The 24,465-nt window shown below is 31.2% G+C and overlaps 1 protein-coding gene across 1 annotated transcript; it reads left to right on the plus strand.

Moving 5' to 3' along the window:
- Positions 1–2,270: 2,270 nt before the first annotated feature.
- On the plus strand, positions 2,271–17,232 carry LOC132758115 (opine dehydrogenase-like). The gene is made up of 2 exons (XM_060749626.1): positions 2,271–2,477; positions 15,227–17,232. Exon 2 carries the CDS (start codon positions 15,231–15,233, stop codon positions 16,440–16,442), a length of 1,212 nt encoding a protein of 403 aa, XP_060605609.1. The 5' UTR covers positions 2,271–2,477; positions 15,227–15,230; the 3' UTR covers positions 16,443–17,232.
- The last annotated feature ends 7,233 nt before the right edge of the window (positions 17,233–24,465 follow it).

Here is a 24,465-nt window from a genome sequence, read left to right on the forward strand (position 1 = left end):
TTATGATATTTAGATTGGTCCCCATTGGGCAAGCATTTTATATATCTTTCTGCTTCGTTCTAAAAGTAATTTAGAGCGACAGTCATTTTCTACTAGCATGAACGAAGCTTTCTCCCACAGATATTGATCTAGCTGGAGAATTTGACTTTAGAGAAGATCCTTGCATGTTATGACATTCATTTAATTTCCGCGACAAATAACTTTGGGAAAAATCTTAACATGCAGGCAAGACGATATATTCGAAGAAACATTAATACAGATAGAGTTTTATTTGCCGGAGTTTTATATCTTTATTCATGTTGCAGTTCTACTAATATTATATGAAATAGGTTATAGTAAACAATCGTTTACATTACTCAAGGATAATTTATGTTAGTGTTGCTCCACATATTGATCTCAACATGTTCCCATACATTTGTCACATATTCTGTTGTCACATTTCTCACCGCGTCTCTATAGTTATGATATTAATTAATTCCCGAGATGTTTGTACTTGTAAGCAAGACTGTAAGATTCCACTACACGACACGTATTTGTCCTCTAAAGTTCTGTCAACAGATCACCTTGGTGCATTTTTTTGGGTTAAAGGTAAGAAAATATTCAGATATAGGCAGTTTGTCAAATCAAAGCACACAAGGCGCTGACTTTGCTTGGGTCTCAGAATGTCAGAAAGGTGAAGGTTGTGAGATTATAAACCAATTTGTTTTGTATAGTGCCGCCAATGCTGTTTCCAGTGTTATAATTGTAGTAAATTGGCTATAAGGCTAATTGCAACACTGATATTCAATTAAATGTTTATTTGGCTTAAACAATTAAAAGAAATTGCCTTAACTGGGATTTGAACTCCAGACCTCTCGCTTCCTAAACTAGCATGTAACCCCTCGATCACGGGGAAGTTAGAAGATAATAGTGTGAAGAAAACCACATTATTCTAAAGTAGGGTTTGTAACCCTTATTAATTTCGATTTATTTTGTTCACGGTAAACCTGTTGTTTAACACTTGTGTAAATAATCATGGAGCTTAATATAAGCATGTTTATCTGTAAAGAATAACACAATATTAGAAATCTTCGACCAATCGGGAATTATTTTTTCTTCCCAGAGAAGGCTTGAAAATTAATGCGCCTGTCATTTGACAATCTGTACACTGTGATCTCCCCTTAATTTTTCGGCGTTAGTGTACTTATTAAATTTTGGGGACTATTTTGTTTTGAAAAAACCCCAATCAAGCGGGAAATTTTGCACATTTTTTGGGTTTACCCCCAAACAAATGAAAACTTTTAAAACGTTAAAATTTTTGCAAGGTTTACGTTTACTTTTTAAAACAGATAAAAAAAAATACAAACTACATTAAAAAATTATTAGACAATTTAAAAAAAAAAAGTTTTTTTAAATTTTCTGCCTAAATTTACATTTTTAAAATTTAGTTTTAAAAATAACAAAAAAACGGGGTTACAAACGAATTTGCATATTTTGGGGGTTTTAAATGTAGTTTAATTAAAACATATCATAAAACTGACATGTTAGGAAAATCGAGATATTTAATGTAATGTTATATGAAGATGCAATTAATAATAGTTTTTTTGTATTAACCTAACATCTAGATGTGTCATTATCTGAGGAAGCACATTTGTCCAGAAACGAAAAGAAATTTTCATAAAATTGATTATTCTTTAAAAACCATGACCGGTTGAGATGGCAGAAAACTATACAATTAAAATAAGCTGTCGTGAAATACATTTTATGCTATTTACACTCATTGAAATATTCAGTATCAGTAACCAAGTTTATTAAAATAAGACGTAGTTACAAATACAAATACCGGAATAAATAAAATAACGCTTTCTTATTCGTATTCTTTATTAAACATTGCCGCCCCTTGTGACTTAGGGGTTGCCTTTACGGGTAGATGTATTGAATGGCAGCCACCTTGTAACCCGGTGTGATGGTAAGAAGTGTCTAAATCGGTTCAAATTACTGGAATCTAAGCAACTCTTAGCTCCAGCATATGAGGTGGTTTTGGCCCCTGATATTGTTCGCCGCCATATAACCTCCATTATGTTGTTGCGCCGTATAAAAAACAACAACAAAGAACCAATATTGTGTCAACATGATTTCTTTCCATTCTGATTCTAATTGTATATTTTAGGATGCTACTGGATTAACAAATGCATTCAAATACAAATTGTTATTGTCCTACATGAGTCCTACACAGTGAGGGAAAATCATTGATAAGAATTTCGGGCGGTGGGGGGGGGTGTTGGTAACGTCAGACTTAATAACGATCAAGCTGGCTCTTCTCTCTATCTCCCTACTGTAAACTATCACTAGTATTGGAATATCTTTGCCAATAACTGCGTCAGGACATTCAAGAATTTTTTCTTGCTAACAAAGCCGGTTATTTCTGATATATTATAACTGATTTATCAGTCAAGTTTTAAACTTTTTGGAGATAACAGCGGATATTGTTAGTCAAGGTAAATATTGCGATATGTTTATTATTGACAGACATTTGTTAATTTTTTCAAGGAAAGAAAATTGATGCAAAGGATAGAAATTTTCTCAGATTGCACAAATTTAAAAAAACAACATCATGAACTATTTTGCAATTTTGCACATTTTTTATCATAAGCATCCTACTTCAACATAAAATTGGAATAATTTGAAATGTTAGTAAAAACACATTCTGGTAAATAAGTAAAACTTGTTTTTCCTTATCACGAAAGGTAAGACTTTATTATAAACTCAGTCAATAAATTTAAATTGTAGAATTTTTTAATGAAAACCTGCAAAGAAAAAAATTTTTATTTCTATATAATATATTTATATATAATTAATAATACAATTTTTACATCTGTGCAAGGGAGAATACAAATAGTGATAAATTTTAGATCATACAAAATAGTGATAAATCTTATATCATACAAATAGTGATAAATCTTAGATCATACAAATAGTGATAAATCTTAGATAATACAAATGGTGATAAATCTTAGATCATACAAATAGTGATAAATCTTAGGACAAATCTTAGATAATACAAATAGTGACAAATCTTAGATAATACAAATGGTGATAAATCTTAGATCATACAAATAGTGATAAATCTTAGATCATACAAATAGTGATAAATCTTAGATAATACAAATGGTGATAAATCTTAGATCATACAAATAGTGATAAATCTTAGGACAAATCTTAGATAATACAAATAGTGACAAATATTAGATCATACAAAAAGTGATAAATATTAGATAATACAAATAGTGATAAATCTTATATCATACAAATAGTGATAAATCTTAGATCATACAAATAGTGATAAATCTTAGATAATACAAATGGTGATAAATCTTAGATCATACAAATAGTGATAAATCTTAGGACAAATCTTAGATAATACAAATAGTGACAAATCTTAGATAATACAAATGGTGATAAATCTTAGATCATACAAATAGTGATAAATCTTATATCATACAAATAGTGATAAATCTTAGATAATACAAATAGTGATAAATCTTAGATCATACAAATAGTGACAAATCTTAGATAATACAAATAGTGATAAATCTTAGATCATACAAATAGTGATAAATCTTAGATCATACAAATAGTGCTAAATCTTAGGACAAATCTTAGATAATACAAATAGTGACAAATCTTAGATAATACAAATGGTGATAAATCTTAGATAATACAAATGGTGACAAATCTTAGATAATACAAATAGTGATAAATCTTAGATAATACAAATGGTGATAAATCTTAGATCATACAAATAGTGATAAATCTTAGATCATACAAATAGTGATAAATCTTAGGACAAATCTTAGATTATACAAATAGTGACAAATCTTAGATAATACAAATGGTGATAAATCTTAGATCATACAAATAGTGATAAATCTTAGATCATACAAATAGTGATAAATCTTATATGATACAAATAGTAATAAATCTTAGATAATAAATCTTATGCCATACAAAATCTTTGAATTGTCAAATATCAAATACTTAATTCTTTCTCTCAAGAACCAATTCACCTTTAAGATATGCACATGCATGGAACTGACTTATAAATGTGATTGCATTTAAAGTTACACATTTTGATCATGCTAAAATAACGTCTAGATACAGAAAAACGAGAATAACGTGCATATATATTGGAAACATGGAGAACATACTCAGCATATTGATGGCATGAAACAGGTTCAGTGGTCGGTCAACAATGCATTAGTACATGAACATTTCTCATTAATGTAATAGGTGGTAATTCTCTATCTATGTCATTAACTACCCATACACTGTAATTAATACAGATTTTTTTCAATTGATTAACTTATGTGATTTTACATTTGGACTTAAAAATATGAATTTGTTTGTATATTGTTTGATACAATTAATTTTTGAATACGTGTGTTGAAATGGATAAAGCCTTCAAATAGAGAGGTCAGTGACCTAGGTTTATCAGCAATCATGTTCATGAATTACCTAAAGGTAGAAAATATCCATGTAGTGCATAGCACTAGCGTTAAGTAGCTAAGTTTCATATATAGATAGTCTGGAAGGGTTTTGGTAATTCGTTCATGATATGTCTAGGCTAGGAATAAAACAAAGACTACGTGATTCATACAAATAGCATTTATTCCTTTTAATTTTTTTTGATACAATTACATATTTTTATATTATTTTTTCTTATCAATTATGTTTCACAACATAACTGTATCTGGTTGTATTAAATTATATACTTTTTTGCAAATTACTTTGCGACAAGTTTTTCTGATTGAAATCTTGAGTCAAATATAAACGTATTCTCTACATTATGTTTGCAGTCAACAGTATACAAAAACTCCATTGAAATTTAATTATGTCTGTCTCTATTAATTAAAAAGTGCAATTATTCTTTATACGTATGCAAAATAATAAATTAGGAAAAGTGTGTCAATATTTATGAAGAAAAACGACAACACGGCAGCACACATTTTTATACGATAGGTTAAATCAAAGATACAATGGCATAGATTTCTATACGGTAAAACAACAAAGTTCAAAGTTTCTATACGGCAAAATAAATCAAGTCTTTACGGCAAAGGAAAACAAGAAAGTGGAACAACATCGCGATCCCTCTAGGAATGTGTTAGATTGAGATAGAGCTCTAAGAAGACATATAACTAAGATGGGCATCGATTTTATCTGCCTCTCTTTATTGTGTTACCGAATACGGGTTTTCTTCTGCGCTGATAATTGTTCATTTACAGATATTAATTTCAACATAAAAGAAGAGAAATGTGTTGTCTGTTCATGTTTCTATGGTAACATAAGACCTTTAAATTGTACGATATAATGACGTATCTTTCTATCCAGATAAAAATTTAAAGAAAATACTGAAAAATAATCAACATTTTCCAAGAATTTTTGTCCCAGGTACAGTTCCTATCTATTGCATACCGTATATGAATTTGACACATAGGAAATCCACTTATCGCTCACAAATTTTCTAGGTTCGTCAGTAACTAGGTAACCAGAAAAGACTTGCTAGCATACATATAAAACAACCCACATTTTTGCCTTACAGCAGTGGAATAGTTCCAAAAGTAATTATTTAACTTTATAATCTGAATGGCATTTTTAAGAAAACCTTTACAAATATATTCTAGAGAGTCATATATCAAATTATTTTTTTCTGTTTATTTTTGTTTATTGTTTTGTTCTGTTATCTACTGAGAGAATATACAGAATAATTGGAAAATTTAATATGCTTTCAGAACAATATATAATTTGCAAGAATGCCATATATTTTGAATACATGCAAATTTCGTCGTCTATTTTAAAATGTATAACATAACGTATAACTATTAAATTATTTAAGAGATGCAAATCTAGGAAGAAGAAAAAACGAACTGTGCCTACATATATGAACCTTTCTGATACTAGAAACTAGTAACAGAAGAATGTATGGTTTTTTTGCATTTCCATCATTACCGAAATGATTCCATGTAAAAGTAAATGTACTGTGATTGATTCAAAGTCATCTTGATAATTAAATAACAGGCAAACCATAGCAAGTGTTTTGTTATCGTAAATTTTAAGAGTGTTTTTATCGTTAACTGATTAAATGTCTGGAAAAACAGTTTGACAACAAACATCGATATTCCAGGAAGAATGAGATAAACTGTTAGATTTGTTGCCATGGAAACATGCCTACTACAGAGCCTGGAATTCTGACACTGTCAGGAGTATAATATCTTTATTTATTTCCTTTTCCTTATTACCCGTGAATTAAGAAAAAATATATTTCAAATAATGCAGTGCATTCACTCTTTAAGATATTTGTTCAACAGAACAAATAGTTGCTTTAGTATTTCAGTTACTTTTTTAATGTTTAAAGGTACCGATATTTTTATCTATTATTCACTATAAAAATCGAGTATTTAAATCGAGTATTTTTATTAACTCTGTATTTCTTAAATGTACAATTTTTTTGATGCTCTTTTCTTTGCAAAATAGTTTCAGAAGTTTTAGCTAATTAAATTGAGTTATTTAAGTATTTATAAAGCATATAATGTTTTTATTGCCTTATTTTTCTATGACCATATTGATTTAAGAGAAGCGTAACAGGCAACATGACATTGCTATTTTCTAGTACGGCCGGAAAACCGGATATGACATATCTTTAATTCTCGATCTCTATTAAGACAATTTAATATCATCCATACATGGAACACTCACAATAAAATATATACAATATTTTTACTTGCATAAAGAATAAATGTATTATGCAGAATTGTATCAACTGAAATTGTTATTAAATTAAGGCAGCTGACGGCACGGGATCCTATCCATACAACCAGTGCAGACCAGTTAAGTCGGAACGTCCGCGAAGCCCGATCATTGTCTGAACTTTTCACTTTTTCAGTATTTAGTTTAAACATATTTTATTTTAAATATTTACACAATTATTTAGTGCAATTATTAAAAAATATCAGATCTCAAAGGACACACTGCTTATAAAGATCATTTCCTAACATGTTATTCATATCTGCAAACTAAGCAGATTTTTTTCCGTAGGTTTGTCGAAATATCGTATACATGTAATGGAGAATATTTTATTGACAATGAATTTTTTGTCAATTTCAGTCAGTACATACTGTTTTGGTGATGTCCAGATTGAAAGATTGACAAGTCTGTTTATGATATTTTGCGTAGTAAAGGTTAAGATAATGATAACTTCCATTATTTTAATGCCAGGTTAGCAGAAATTTTGTCAAACAAGTAATACGTTTATTTCTTTTTTTCTTTGTACTTTAATTTCTGCCATGTTGTGTAGATTGGCAAGCATTCATCTGCAATATGTCTTTGCTGAATGTTGTTTTTATTCCGGCTGACAAGCGTTATATCATATTGTCAGAATGTTTTTTGTTGAAACACCGTCATCTGATATAGATTCACCTCTCCCTGGAACTGGTGTACAGACCTGTATATACAGGCTACATTATTGATTCGATGGAAATCAGCCAAACAATCTTCTCAGAAAATAATCACAAACCTAGAAACTTTTACAATTATTGCCAACAATCATTCATTGTCCATTACAACTAACATATTCATGCTGTTTTTCAGAAATTTACAAGAAACAGTGCAGATAATTTAAGAACATTGCATGACCTTGGCCTTGAAGTTGTATCGCGCTATACATAACTTTTGTATTAGATTCCTTTGAAACGTCAAAAATCAAAAATTAAAAAAAAAAATGTTGCAGGTTCGGTTGGTTGGGGCCTCTTAATGGTTGTTAGCGTTAACGCAAGCTACGCTCCACGCTCCCTAGCACCGGCTCTTACCAAATTGTAAATAACTTTCTTATTTTCTTTTAAAAAGTGTAATATCCTATACTCGCTCGGCGCAGTAATATATTTTATTATATGATCTAAATATAGCTGCAATCTCATTGGTCCAAACAGTAGTCAACAGAACTTTTTATAAAATCATATTTACTGGGTGTAGTATCATATTCACTGGCAGAATTGGATTTTCCCAGTCTAAAAATAGATTGAGACTCATATTCAATGATCATACACCGTAGACTGTTAATTACGCGTGTTAATTAAAAAATAAGTATTGCTTTTTGTTCTTTATGGCATATTTCTCGATTGAAATATCAATACTTTACTTTTATACTTAAAGGTTACACCGCAATAATGAGTATAAACTTGAATTATTTTTGTATGCGCAGCGTTCGCGTAGTCGTTGCACGCCTAACACGTGCGTCTTTCTTCCCGCGCTTCAACGAGGCAAAATTTGTACATGTTTATTTCATGCTTTCCAGTGTTTTATTGTAATATATCAGATGATTATAGAGAGGATATTTGTTTAGTTCAGTGTAAGATCGGAATATATTTCACCGAGTGAGCACCAAAAGGTATATTTCACGAGTGGCGCAGCCACGAGTGAAATATGAACTTTTGGTGTTCACAAGGTGAAATATATTTCGATCTTACACTGAACTAAATAAATTTTCTTTTTATTATATGCAAAAAACGTTGTAAAAAGGCATTAAACCTATCACTGAATGAAAAGTGCGCCAAATAATAATACAACGTGACGTCATTTACGACGTCACGGCATTAATATGGTACCCAGTACTGTGTACGCTGGTATTTCACTGAAACAACGTAAGGGGTTTAAATTCAAAACAGTGAAATTATCAAAGTGGTAATTTCACTGTTTCAAACAGTGAAATTACCAGTTTTATATCACTGATATATTTCTATAAACCACCGAAAAGCATGTAATAAATTCTGATAAACCACTAGTGAAATTTATAAAATATAATTTTCACTGTAGCCGAACTATATCTGAATGCGGATGAATAGAAAATCATAACGAAATAGAATAACAGGCAGAAATAAATGTTGTCATACGTAAATTTTGCTTCTTTAGGAAAAGAAAGTCGATGTCATCATACATCATGTTAAAAATGTAACAAAATTAGACAAAATTTAACAGAACTATATTTCAAAATTAATAGATAGATAGATATTTATTCAGGTTAAAACACACATACATGTATACATAAAACAAACACTTTAGCATTTTATATAAAACTGATGACACAATTGTAATAAAATATTTCGGAAGTTTGTCAGACATAAATATCACAGACGGCTCATTAAATAATAAAATATTATAACTAAAAACAAAATCTAAAACTCTTTCTTTCCTATGACTAGATATCAATTTAATAGTTTAATAAAATTTAAGGACGTAAGTGGAAACATGTATAGAGTAGTGTGCAATAACCTCGGATTGCCCATGAAAGCCCGAAGGCTTATTTCCAATGGGGTCCTTGGATATATACTTACTATAATATACAATATAAAACAGAAAAACATTGAAAAATACAAAACTTTGGAAACTGGAAGATGTCATTTACGTAAAATATCAAACTTTAGTATTTCCATTAACTTTGCTAAAAAGAAAACAATAAAAATGAGATCAATATCTAGTCATACTAGTGGATTTAATTATGATTTACTAACCTAACTGTTCTAGTAAATGGGCCTTCACAGAGCTTTTGAAATTTCCTATATTATTAAATTTTTTGATGTATGTTGGCAAGGAATTCCAATCATTAATTGCTTTTTGAAAAAAAGTTACATTATCTTTCCCATAACTTCTTGGGACCCTAAAATTGTACTGATTCCCGAGTTGAATAAAAATGAATGTCTCTAACAGGTATAAAATTTTCTATCATATATGAAGGGCACTGGTTATTAACAATTTTAAAAACATGATTTAGAGGTAATTGCTTTTTTCTGTTTTCTACATTTAATAAAGACATATTAGCAAGAATAACATTATTGACACTATCTCTAGATCCCATACCGTGTATAAATCTAACAATTTTATTTTGACAAATTTGAAGCTTACTTTTAAAACACTTGTTCAAACTCTGGTACCAAGAAGAATATGCATAATCGAGGTGACACTGTATTAATGCTGAGCATAAATATTTTCTAGTTCTAAAATCTAAAACATTTGCTTACCTATACAAAAACTTAAGACGTGAATTCATCGTTGTAAGAGTACTAATTACAATAGATTCATATTTAAACCTAGAAATTTGACAGATTTTGTGGATTGTCCATTACAAACAATTTCAAACTTTTTAACTTGTTTCAGTTTACGTTTGGAACCAAACATAAGGCATTCAGTCTTTCCTAGATGAAGTGACAATTTGTTATCTACAAGCCAAGATGAACAAGACTCTAGTGTTTGTCCAAGTTTTTGAGAAATAATATTTGGATTTTTGTGAGCAAAAAGAATTGCACTGTCATCGGCATACAGAATAAGCTTACATGCTTGATCTATACTAATTCTCATGTCATTTACATAGCACAAAAATAAAAGAGGACCCAGGATGCTGCCTGGGGAACCCCACATGTAACAGGCATGTAATCTGATAAAATATCATCAACACTAACAGTTTGTTTTCTACCTTTAAGATAAGACATAAACCAGTCCGTATTAGAGATACCCATCAATTTCAATTTTCCACATAAAATATCATGGTCAACAGTATCAAATGCTTTTTGTAGATCTAACATTATCATGCCTGTGTATAATCCTTTGGAATTATTGTTTCTGATATGATCCATAAGATGGATAAGACAAGTGTCAGTGGAATAGGAATTTCTAAAACCTGACTGTAATTCATACAATAAACCATTATCAACTAAAAACTTTTCAAGTTGAGAATACACTGATTTTTCTAAAATTTTTGAAACAATGCTTAAAATGCTTACAGGTCTATAATTTCCTACTTCAAGATTACTGTTCTTTTTATATAAAGGTTTTACCCTAGCTTCTTTCATGTCATCAGGGACATAATTTTCTGAAATTGACATATTTATGATAAAAGTAATTGGTATTTTCAAAAATGAAGCTGCATCTTTTAAAAATCTAGCAGGAATTTCATCTAAACCAGTACTCTTTGATGAGTTTAAATTCTTAAGCTCTTTATATACAAATGTCTCAGACACATGTTTTAAGTACATTTTATTATTCTTAGTATTTCTTTCATTATAAAAATCTAACAAAGCTTGTGAGTCAATGTCAAACTTTTTGCTAGCACAAGGTAACTTATCCACTAGCTTAGAAGCAACAGTAGTAAAAAAGTCATTAAAATGATTAGCAATTTTTAAAGGATTATGACAATTTTCACTTTCAATTTTTAAAACAATATTTTCATTCCCTGTTGTTTTGGATTTATACCCCAATTGTTTTAAATGTTTCCATAGGCCTTTTGGATTATTTCTATTTTCAGCAATTTGATCAGTAAAATAAGAAGACTTAGCATGTTTTACTTCTCTTTGAACAACATTTCTAAATTTACAATAACAAGAAAAATCTTCATGGCAACCATATTTTCTAAACTTGTATAAATAATGATCTCTTGTTTTGATATGGTCTAAAATCTCTGATGACATCCAAGGTTCAGTTCTCTGTTTTAATCTAATTTCTTTAACAGGAGCAATGGCATTCAACACTGTCATAAACATATCTTTAAAAGCTACCCATGAACTGTTTACATTATCAGAATAAAAACATTTACTCCAGTCTGCTTGACCTAGTTTTTCAATAAACAAATCTCTACTATAATTTTTTACACATCTAACTTTAGAGAAATAATGTTTTGAGAAACTTTGTTTGCTGATTTTCCTTGTACAAAAAGTCAAAAAGTGATCACTAAGGCCAATAGAAATAACACCATATTGACTTAGCCTATCTTTTGAATTGGTAATGATATGATCAATTATACTTTTGCTTGATAAAGTAATTCTAGTGGCTTCAGTAATGATCTGTTGTAGATCAAAAATTTTCAAAATGCTAGTGTAGGATTTAAAAATTGAACTATACTTTTGGTAAAAACAAATGTTAAAATCTCCAAGAATGTAACATTCACAATCTGATCTAAGACTATATAAAACATTTTCAAAATTTTCAATAAAATTTGATTGTTTTGGAGGTCTATATATTGTACCTACAAGTATTGGTTTGGTTTTTGGTAAAAGAATTTCAATAAAAATAATTTCATCATTAAAAACATTTAGGTCAGGTCTAGCAGTAAAAGCAATATCATTCCTCACATAGCAACACACTCCTCCTCCATGCCTGTCTCTATCATATCTTATAACTGTATAATTGTAAATATTCAGTTCTGAGTCTGTAACAGACTTGTCAAGCCAAGTTTCAGATATACCAATAACAGCTGTTTTAGTTTTGAATGCAATTATTTTAAGTTCAGAAATTTTAGGCAAAAGAGATCTAACATTGAGGGGTAAAAATTTAGTCCTTTTTTTGAAGCGCTGGTAGTGATCATCTGGTGTAGTTGATGGTACAGTAGTTGAAGTAGTTGGTAGTGAAGTGCTGTCAAGTAAAGATTATGCATCATGGCCCCGGAAATCTGTAAAATCTGATGATGAACTGTTGTCTTTAAAAAAGTCTTGATAATCACAAAAAGGCAGTTCATTAAGTAAACATAATCTGCAAATATATGGAACATGAGTAAAGTTGTGTTGTAAAATTGAACGGTGTACACTAGAATTATCACAATCAGCACATTTCATGTGAGTTTTTGTATAGCACATAGCACATATCACATATTTGCTTGTAGCAATAACACCTTTGCTGCATACAGAACATGGAAATTTAGGATTTCTTGATTTCTTGACTGGCATTGAATTTGTACTGAATACTGGTGGCCCTGGATTTGGATTTATATTTCAACTTCTAAGTAAAAAGCACACATTTATAGTTCTTGTATTTGGCCGTAGAAAATATTTATCTAGTACTTTTATGCGTTTTTATTCGGTTACGAAATGACTCGATGATAAAATAACGTATGGGGCGAAAGGTACGAAATAATTGAAGTCAAAATAATTTCTTCTGATGTCTCTTCTTGTATACCAGTAATAATGGGCATACTTCCTGTGTTACAATTGAATGATTGGCACTGTTGATTCAAATAAATGTATTGGTTAAAAGCGTGTAAAATCAAAATAAAAACTGTTGTTGACAAACTTCCAAAAACCGCCATTTTTACGTGCCGTACCGTACCGTAAATGATGTGACGTCATGATGTGGTGACGTCACAAAGGAGAATGCGAGACGTTACGCGGCAAAATCATTAAAATCACTTAAAAAGCATGAAATAAAAAGAAAATTTATTTGTTTTACATATAAGATTGAAATATATTTCATTCGTGAACACCAGCTATTATATTTTCACTCGTGGCTACGCCACTCGTGAAAATATTGCAGCTGGTGTTCACTCAGTGAAATTATATTTCTATCTTACATGCAAAACAAACAAATATCCTCTATATAATTATAAGGTTGTACTTTTGTGATTTTTTTTTAAATTTCTTAGCCTATTCATATAATAAAACAATTATTGACTAGTGAACCATTGAATATGATGTGATATTCACCGGCATAAAGTCATATTGACCTCGGCGATATGTCATCTGCCGTTGAATATCACATCATATTCAATGGCCCACTAGTCAATAATTGTATAATGTCTCAGATAAAAATATATATAATTTATATGTTACATGACGGATTTAGAACGGATGGTAAATATTTAAGCGTTCTCCTTTAATAAACAATTGATAATGTTTGCGTTTGTTGTTGTTATACACTGTTTAATGAAACGGCTTAGAAATTTAAAAGGTTCCATTATCACCGCCATACGAATACAGTAGAGTGAAATTCTAAAAAAAGACGTCACTGTTATCATGATAAAATGTTTTATTACATGCTTTTCGGTGGTTTATTGAAATATATCAGTAATATAAAAACTGGTAATTTCACTGTTTGAAACAGTGAAATTACCACTTTGATAATATCACTGTTTTTGAATTTAAGCCCCTTACGTTGTTTCAGTGAAATACCAGCGTGCACAGAACTGGGTACCAACTTAATGACGTGACGTCGTAAATGACGTCACGTTGTATTATTATTTGGCGCGCTTTTCATTCAGTATTAGGTTTAATGTCTTTTTAAAACGTTTCTTTGCATATAATAAAAAGAAAATTTGTTTAGTTTAGTGTAAGATAGAAATATATTTCACCTTGTGAACACCAAAAGTTCATATTTCACTCGTGGCTGCGCCACTCGTGAAATATACCTTTTGATGCTCACTCGGTGAAATATATTCCGATCTTACACTGAACTAAACAAATATCCTCTATATACTTTGCTAATTACGGTACAATGTGGCGTGGACAGTAGATTACATTTACCACTACCGTCTTCTTACAAGCTCAACTTCAACTGCAGTGTATTCGCTCGAAATGCTGATGTTCCTTTTGATTTAATATATAAAATGTCTCTTACAATCAGTGCCTTGTGCGAGAACGCATTGTCGTGAAGAATTGAAACATATTTTATTCCGTGTTTTAGACTTTTAAAGTACTTTTCTATGACACTAAAACCACATATTTATATTTTCATACTCTATTCCCTATTTGAAAAGGAATTTGAATTGCTGGGCCATGCCATTATTTGGAAAGAAAACTTCTACACAGTGGTCATTTGATTATGATAACTGGTCTCTTTGCAAGTTTTGTCGTCACCATGTTAAAACATCATTATCTATTTACGGTTCACGAAACAATTGAAACAGTTTCAGTTTCCGAGCTATGTAAGAGATATTGTTAAGTTGTCCTTTTCAGACTTATTATTTTGAACAAAGCACACGTATATTCAGTGAAATTTTAAATGTCAAAAATCACTTGCCTGGTAAATAATGATGTACAAACATGATTTATTTAGATATTCCTTGCACAAATATTTGTTCATCGTCACTTAACTGAAGCTCAATTACAATCAACTTATATTTGCTTACTAGCATTTATGCTTTTCTGTTATTGTTACATTGATTGATTGATAAAATGATTTTGTTACTAAGACATTAAGCTGTAAATGATGATGTACTATGTACAAATCAAAGATGTCTTTATATTATTAGTAAGAAAGGTTTTTGTTTAGAACTGCAACAATTAACAGTGATTAGGTATCTATAGAATAATATACAGTTTGTTTAAGATTTACCTTTTCACAACTTGAAACAAAAATTGTAGCTTATATCACAACATTCACGACAACAATTAAAACTTGTTGTGTCATTTGGTTATGATTATTTTTTTATCCGTTTCAGTTGAATGGATAAGCCAACACGTATTCTCGTGTGCGGAGGCGGAAATGGCGCACACACATTGGCGGCAACCGCCGCGTGCATCGACAACCTTGAAGTTAATGTCATGACACTGTTTTCAGATGAAGCTAAACGATGGTCTGATAAACTTGGCGATGACAAAATCGTCATTGACGTCACATACAATGATGGAAAACAAGGTGAACTTCAAGGAAAGCCAAGGCTAATTACCAATGACCCAGCTAAAGCGATGGAAGGAGTCGATGCAGTCTTTTTTGTTGTGCCTGCCTTTGCTCACCAACAATACTTCGACGCCATATCTAAATACGTGCAGCCTAATACTATCATCATAGGTATGCCCGGACAAGCTGGCTTTGAATTTCAAGCGTTAAAAAGTTTAAAGAATGCAAATGCAATTTCAAATAGTGCAGTAATTAGTATGGAATCGTTGCCATGGGCTTGTAGAATTTTAGATTTTGCAAAGAAAGTACAAATTCTAGGATTTAAGGATGTTCTCGGAGTTTCTCTAATTCCAGGTCACGGTCAGTACAAGTTGCCTCCCCTTGAGTTTGCGCAAAGGGTCATGGGACAAAAACCTCAGCTGAAGCCAACGCAAAATTACCTTGCTGTAAATTTGATGGCAAAGTCTATCATTCATCCACCGGTTATCTATGGTAAATGGAGAAATTGGGACGGGAAACCCGTACCAGAAGCGCCTCTTTTCTATCAGGGAGTTGATGATGAGCAGGCGGATTTTCTTTCTAAAGTTAGCGATGAGGTAGTAGCTACAGCAAAAGAAATTCAAAATCAGAGGAAAGAACTAGATATGTCAGAAGTTATCCATATTTACGACTGGTATAAACTATACTATTGCGATCAAGTGTCGGACAATAGCTCGCTTAAATCATGCATGCTAACTAACAAAGCTTACAATGGATTGCTTCATCCAATGAAAAAGGTTGACGGTGGATTTGTACCAGATTTTAGCTATAGATACATTGCTGAAGATATACCGTTTGGTTTAGTGGTGATGAAAGGTATCGCTGAATGTGCTGGTGTTAAAACTCCGACTATCGATACGGTTATAGCATGGGGACAAGAAAAGCTTGGTAAAGAATACGTTGTAGGTTCAAAGCTGACGGGCAAGGATGTGGTTAGCACAAGAGCTCCACAAGCATACGGCTTTAAAACATTAAAGGAACTTTGTGATATGTTATAGGACTTTTAAAAATAATTACAAGTTTTTTTAATTCTTTTTGAATTTTGCAGCACCCATTTAGTCGTAGTGAATTTGGTTAATTATAACTTAATATACGAATTTACAGGGGTTGGGGGAACAGATAAAAAACAACTTAAAACATTAGAAAATGTGTGCACGCTTTTCCGAGTTTTTCATTTTCATTTTGTTCAGATGGTTTTGATATGAATTTTATACAACTAGGCGGTATATAGTTATTATGTGGTAATTTGTGTATTTAAATTATAATTATACTATTTTATGTATGTTGAAATGTGATTAAGCTTGTTTTTACAACTAACGTCTTTTAACAGGACCAATCAAACCTAGCATGGAATATTGTATATTCTGCTGTTTTGTTTTCCACTTTTTAACTATATTGAATTAAGCTGGCCCGATACAGCTTCATGGCAAGGTCATGTAATGTTCTTATATTATATGCACTGGTCTTCAATTATTAAACCACGGCCTTATAACAAGCTAAGTGTGTTAGATCATAAACACAATGTTGTCTTATTAAAATGCAAAACAAAGGTTCAGTTGTCAAACGTGTACGCATCCGCCCAAAAACAACCCGTGTTTTACATCATTCAGGTCATGTAATTCTGACTGTAAATTATCTTTTATTATGACAAAATGGTTCCTTCAAACCATTTCATAGAGTGAAATATTTTTCTTCCTCTAGAATCTGTTTGCGCTTATTTATAGAAATAAATTCCACAGCTATGTGTTTACATTGCAGTAAAGTAAATAAAGTGTCCTTGTTTTCGAATGTATTGTTGTATAAATAAGCAACTATTTCTTTGAAAGGTTTTATCAGCATAAGTTGTAGGAACTCATGAAACCCAGACGACATTTATTCTAAACGACATTTAAGCCAGACGACATTTATTCTAAACGACATTTAAGCCAGACGACATTTATTCTAAACGACATTTAAGCCAGACGACATTTATTCTAAACGACATTTAAGCCAGACGACATTTCTGCGTCAAAAAATCGTTAACATTAATGGAAGTGTCGTTATCGTTAGTTTCATTCCATCAGCAGTCATGTTGTGTAATTAACTAGATTTATTTCGTCAAATTACATCTTTGATATCACTTGGAACGAAAAGTTTTGTCCCAGATATCATTAATGTCTCATTCACATATATCTCAACTTCAGGACCGTCTTTAAAATAATGAACAAAATTATTAACTGACATCGTTGGTTAATATGTCCAATAAAATAAAATATATTGCATAACACCAGGTTTGAGCATAACACTGTAATTATTATTTTATTAAACGTGCTCAGTAAAATTAGTAATGGTGTATAAAACATGTATTCTATTAATCACATTCCCCGAAATAAGAACAATTCACAGTAAAAGTAGTTTTTTATTGCGTAACAGTAACATTTAGCTCGCAATGCTTCTATAACGCATACGACGTCACGTCAAAATATATGTGCAAGGCCGTGCCATATCGGAGTCGGAAAGGACAAATCACAATTATATGATGTCATCCAATAATTACACTTTCGTTAAATGAAGAGACAGAATGTAGGTAGATGTAATTAACGATTTTCTAGAAAACTATCGCAATAACCAGAAATTAACTGACACATGACACTAAATACTGTAATTTATAGATGAAATACGTAATCTTCCAAGCTAATACCAGACTGTTTAAGGCAGAACAGAAATCATGTTATTTAGACTTTATTGGCTATTTATTCCTGTCATTATTCTGCACGGAAATTGCTATGTTTCGGTGCCGTTAAAGAAAACTGCTGCTTCTTAAAGAAAGAAAATTAACTTGATACAATCCAGATATATATTAAAGAAATAAAGCATCAAATTAAAAAAGAAACATTGTATCTTTGATAGCATTTTAACTAAAAATTAAAATCAGGCATTAGACTTTGACAACGTGAATTAAATGGCCTGATAGTTTTTTATGACTTAACTTCACACAATTGATACCATACATAGCTTTTTTATCAAAACGCTGTAATAAAAGTTCGCAGTAAAAGTACAATAACAATGTGAACTGTTGTTATGTGCGCGTTTTATTTTCCTCTGACGTAATTCTAATTTCACTTGCAGTAGCTTATGGAATCACGTTAATGGATGGGGACAGAATTTACTAGCATTTTCAGTAAGACAATCAATTAATGTAATTAGAGAGAATGGACTAAATCAATATAAGTAGATGACCAGAAAAACATGAATGTCAACGGTGAGTTTTTACAGCAGGACAGGAAAATACACGTCTGTAGAATAACATTTATTTCAGATCAAGCGTCATGTTAAATGACATAAATCCCAATACAAATGAGATGAATTATAAAGATGATAAAAAAACATGATTCGTATAAGCAATAACAATGACCTAAAAACAATTTAATATATTAACCATAAATATTGCATTGTTGTTTGTTTGTTTCATTTTACGCCTTTTTCCAACAGTATTTCAGTCATATAGGCGGGTAGTTTCCTAACCATCGTTCCTGGAGAGTTGCACCAGTACTAGACTAATATTGCATTGCAAGACTTAACTATCTATCTCTGCAAATGTGGGGTTTTCCATGCTAATCCCTCCGGTACAAACAAACTTTTACCGTATAGCTTCACGGTGCACCATCGGTCACAATTGATAAGTCAACCTGTCGCGCATAATCTTTAAAGTTGGTCTGTACCCCCCGGATAAGCTGGGAAAAACTGAATGTTCTTAATTCCGCAGTAAGTCTACCATATAGCATGGTTCAAAATCTAAATAGGTTTGGGCTCAGATTTTCACCTTGACTTCAACCAATTTTTAGAGCAAAATAATGACTAGGTAAGTTTCTGCATACCTTTAGAAGAGCCGAATAAAATGCTACCTACATGGAAGATCTGTACAGTTGTAAATATCAAGAATTTCATTCAATATTTAAGAGGCAGGGGATGCTCCTTTATAGTAAGAAGGCTCATATGGACTATCTCTCTTCCCAAACAGTTGGGTATTTTCCTTATGACAAAATGATATTAAACATTTTTGTATACAATGCATGAGTTCCTGATAACGTGACTTCATTTCAAAACATCCTTTATACATGAATGTGTTTACGGTATCGACCGGATTCTCCAACTCTCGGGTAAACTGCGCAAAGTTTCGTTACCGCTGTAAAAATTAAACTGTTATCCTCGAGCTAGATATTCCGGTCTGTAAGATCCTAATATTATGAACCAAGTTGACAGATACCTTACGTTTATAAACAACTCTAAACCATTATACTGAAAACAGGCGTGTTAGCAAATGTTTGTCCGTATTAAGTATAATAAGAATTGAAGAAATACAAAGATCTAATAATTTTCTTCCTCAAACATTGCAATCAGTATCATAAATATGACAATATACTTTATTTTGACAAACATAATGAGGGACATTTACATTTCATTAACATTTCATTTCATTTCATTTATTGGCAAATCGGCAAAATAAATGCCTTTGACCATTTACACATACTAATACACATGGTCAAGACATACAGTATACATAAAAGATACACAAATAACTACACATATAATCTTTACATAATAAATAATCACCAAATATCAAAAATTAACAAATTTTAACTCACAAAGGTAATAAGTCCTACGAAGCAGCATTGTTTTTAAGGGTTAGACTTCTCAATTTATAATCTTCTGTTAAAAACTTTTTTTTTACAATACTAGTTCTACGTTTTGATGACATAATATTAATGAACTTTTGTACTGAAGGCCAAGCATTATTTGTAAAATATTTCTGTCGTAGGTCATAATATTTATTACAACATAGTAAACAAGAGCTGTCAGAAGGACAGCGCGCTCGACTTTTTTTAGTGCTTGCCTATAAAACAAAACTTTGACAGTTAAGGGCACACAAGACTTTAACTAGGAATTTCTAAGTACAAATCAAGAAACATTTTCACAGAGTTATCTTCTCTTGCTTACAGATAGGTCTCATGATGGCACATAAGAACTCCAACTTCCAAAGTAATATCTCAAATGGTTAGGTCAACAAGTGGACAAGAATGAAAATTTTAACTGAGTTTCTAAGTCAAAAAGGGCCATAATTCAAATAAAATCCTTAACAGAATTACCTTCTCCTGCCCATGTTTGGGACCATGATGGTAAACAAGTATTCCAACTTTCAATTTAATATCTCAACCAGTTCAGTCAAAAAGTTGACTGGTACAAAAAACTTAACCAAGATTCTAAGTCGATAAAAGGCCTTAATTTTTAAAACAAATCCCTGACAGAGTTACCTTCTCTTGCGTACAGATGGGGGTAATGATGTGAAATAGCATTAAAAGTTTCAAAGCAATATCTCAAAGGGTTAAGGCAATAAGTGGATTTTACCCATATTCAATGTATTTTCTAAGTCAAAAAGGGGCATAATTCTGTCAAAAACCTTGACAGAGTTATGTCCTCTTGTCTGTTGATGAAGGTCGTGATGGTAAACAAGTATGGTCAGTTTCAAAGCAATACCTCCAATGGTTTTGAAATAAAGTGAGGTGGTACAAAAAACTTAACCAAGCTCAATACACTTTCTAAGTCAAAAAAGGGCCATAATTCTGTCAAAAACCTTGACAGAGTTATGTACTCTTGTCTGTAGATGGAGGTTATGATGGTGAACAAGTATGGTAAGTTTCAAAGCCATACTTGTAATACTTCTGAAATAAAGTGGGGTGGTACGAAAAACTTAACCAAGGTGTGACGCCAACGCCGACGCTAACGCTAACGCCGACGCCGACGCCGACGCCGGGGCGAGTAGGATAGCTCCCCTTTTCATAGAAAAGTCGAGCTAAAAATGGTACTCAGATTCAACAGATTGTGATGAACAAAGTTTACATATCCTTTCGACGGCCATAGCGTAATAAAACGTACCGAAAAATCGACTTCTCAAAAGCCGGGCGCTACAGTCATAAGAAGGCTATAACGTAATAAACCAGTATAAAATTTTAGCTTCCTGAAAGCCACTACTGTTTGTCGTAGGAAGGCCACCAAAATTTAGTTTTAAATGACTAAATTCTTGAAGTTTACCTTTCATTTATTTCATTCTGTTAAATGTTGTTCAAATAAAAACACAAAATATGTTAATTGTATAGTGCCCTTTATTGACAGATATAGTAAATGTTTAGATATACAGTACACTTTTTAATTAATGTGGTAATCAAATCGATATCCAAATTAATTGAAGAAAATCTTCTAAATGGTATAGTATTTTAAAATGCATTTATTGATACATCAAACGGAGTTTCTGTAAGCAGTTCTGTTATTTGAAACAAAAATGAGTTGAACTTACAAAATTCACGTATAGTATCAATCACCCTTCCTGAGAAAAATTGATTTTCATTGATTTTCAATAATAACGTTTTAAAACGTTGTGGACATTTTACTCAACATGGTATTCTAATGGGCTATATAGGTAAATAACGTAAAATGTACCGTTTTAAAACGTTCAGAACTTGTTTTAAAAAACAAGGATTGTGAGTATGTTTATTGCAGTTGAACGTAATATTAACAGTGTTATACGGTATGGCTTTGTTGTTTATCGTATGCTGTTGAACAGCCATAGCGTAATATTTCGATTTTCATAAACACATTAAAAAAACCCAGAATGTACGAAAACGAGGTTTTTACGGGGTTGCATGACACAAAATTCAAGTTTAACGCTGATTTACGCTACGGTTTCTAGAAAGGTATATTTTTGATACGTTTAACTACGCTATGGACGTCTGTCGAAATATAAGACTGGCTTTCAGAAATGTAAAAATTCGATACGTTTTCTTACGCTTTGGCCGTCCTACGGGTATAGCGGATGGCCGTCGAAAGGATATACGATTTTGTCTTTCAATGCCAGTATATCTACCTACTTCAATTTCGAGATTCTAAATTTAGTATATAGCTCTCTTTGTTTACTATTAGTCAAAATATCTAGATATTTTTCATAACAAAAATCAACTTTAAATTGTTTATAGTATTCAAGTTTAGCTACATTACGAACCTCCATTTGCCAGTTTTGGATATATTGATCGCGTAGTCTTTGTTTCAAAATACAAAAATAGTTACAGGAAGAGTCAAAATTTGACCATATATCACTGAAACCTAGACTATCAAGTAAATTTTTAATTTTATTTGACCAAGAATTTGCGTTCTGGGAATTACATTGCTCTCTAAAAATTGTATACATAGGCATGTGTTGATTACTCATTATTTTTAACCAGTATTTCAAAGCCCTCTCTTTCATTAAAACTGATAAAGGGAAACGACCCAATTCACCTAAAACTGCTAAATTTGAAGATTGTGTTCGGACCCCAAGGATATGTTTACAAAATTTTATATGAAGTTTATCTATTTCCTTAAATTCATAAATGCCCCAAATCTCCGAGGAGTACAATAAAATAGGTAGAACCATAGAGTCAAAAAGTGAAAGTTTCGTTTTGATATCAAGATTTATTCTAGTAAATAATGACAAGAGGCAATTATATGCTTTGAGAGCTTGGTCAGAGAGCACCTTAACAGCATTTTTCATATTCCCAGTGTAAATAAAATTTACACCTAAATAACAAAAATTATCTACAATTTCTAATTTTTCACCATTTATAAACCATTCAAAAGAATTAGATTGTTTTCTCTTTTCAAAAATACAAACTTTGGACTTTTTGGTGTTTATCTTAAGGCCCCATTTAATCGAGTATTGATAAATACAATCAAGTTGGGCTTGCAAGCTGGCTGCATTCGTCGTAAATAAAACAATGTCATCAGCAAAAATTAACATATACATTGATAACTGGTTCAAATCACCCTCCGATAAATTATTTAAATCTAAACAATTATTAATATCATTGAAGAACAAAATAAATAGTAAAGTCGAGAGTGGTTCTCCTTGTTTTAAACCAATACTGACATCAAAAGAATCTGACATATTCATGTTCGACGACAATTAAACGCATGCTTAAACATTTACATAAATATATTTCAACATTGTAATGATTTTACAGCTAATATTAGATCGACATTATTTAATCCACAAATCTTTACGAACAACGGTATCGAACGCCTTTTCATAATCTATAAAAACACAAAATAATTTAGATTTGTTAAATAAAATATTTTGAATTAATGTATGTAATAAAAATATACAATCACTTGTACTATGTTTGTCTCTGAAGCCAAATTGTGAATCGTTAAAAACATCATTTGATTCACACCATTTGTTAATTCTATTTCGAAGAATGATAGAAAATATTTTTGCCATAACATTTGTTAAAGTGATTCCCCTATAATTACTAGGATTAGCTTCATCTCCCTTTTTAAAAATAGGCATTATTACGCCTTTAATCCAAGCATCAGGATATATACCTGAATCGAAGATTTTATTAAAAATAACTACTAAATATGGTGAAATAAAATGATTAGAATCAATAAAAAAATCAGCAACATTTTTATCATAATCACAGCTTTTATGCCTATTCAGACCACTAATTACTCTAGAAACCTCATCAACAGTAAAAGGACAGTCAAGTTCATCTATAATGACATTTTCATTACGAAGAGGGGTCTCATCATGAAACACAGAATCACTTTGATTCAAATTTGATAAACTCTTAAAATATTCGGCAAATTCATGAATGCTTATATCAGAAGATTCTGGCTTACTTTTATTTTTAAATTTATTAATATATTTCCAAAATTGACGCGGGTTGCGCTATAAATTTGATAATTTATTTTTTTCAGTATAACAAAAATCTCTTCTTGCCTTCCTCTTAGTATAAGTATAATGTTTTCTACTATGTAAAAATCTGTCTCTATTTTCATCCGACGGGACAGCTTTAAAAGCTCTTTTGTCACAGTTATAAGAATTTTAGCATGTTTACAGTTAGAATCAAACCAGAGATTAACATGACATTTCTCATTATCTAATAAATTTGTTTAAGTAACAATTCTGGTTTTTATGAAACCTTTCATGATTTTATCTCTAATTGAGCTATC

The sequence above is a fragment of the Ruditapes philippinarum genome, unplaced genomic scaffold (genome assembly GCF_026571515.1).
Source record: "Ruditapes philippinarum isolate M1 unplaced genomic scaffold, ASM2657151v2 ctg42_1_1_1_1, whole genome shotgun sequence".
In the NCBI taxonomy this organism is placed as follows: Eukaryota; Metazoa; Mollusca; class Bivalvia; order Venerida; family Veneridae; genus Ruditapes; species Ruditapes philippinarum.

Excerpts from the sequence above, each read along its gene's own strand:
- LOC132758115 (XM_060749626.1), top strand. The coding sequence starts at position 15,231 with ATGGATAAGCCAACACGTATTCTCGTGTGCGGAGGCGGAAATGGCGCA.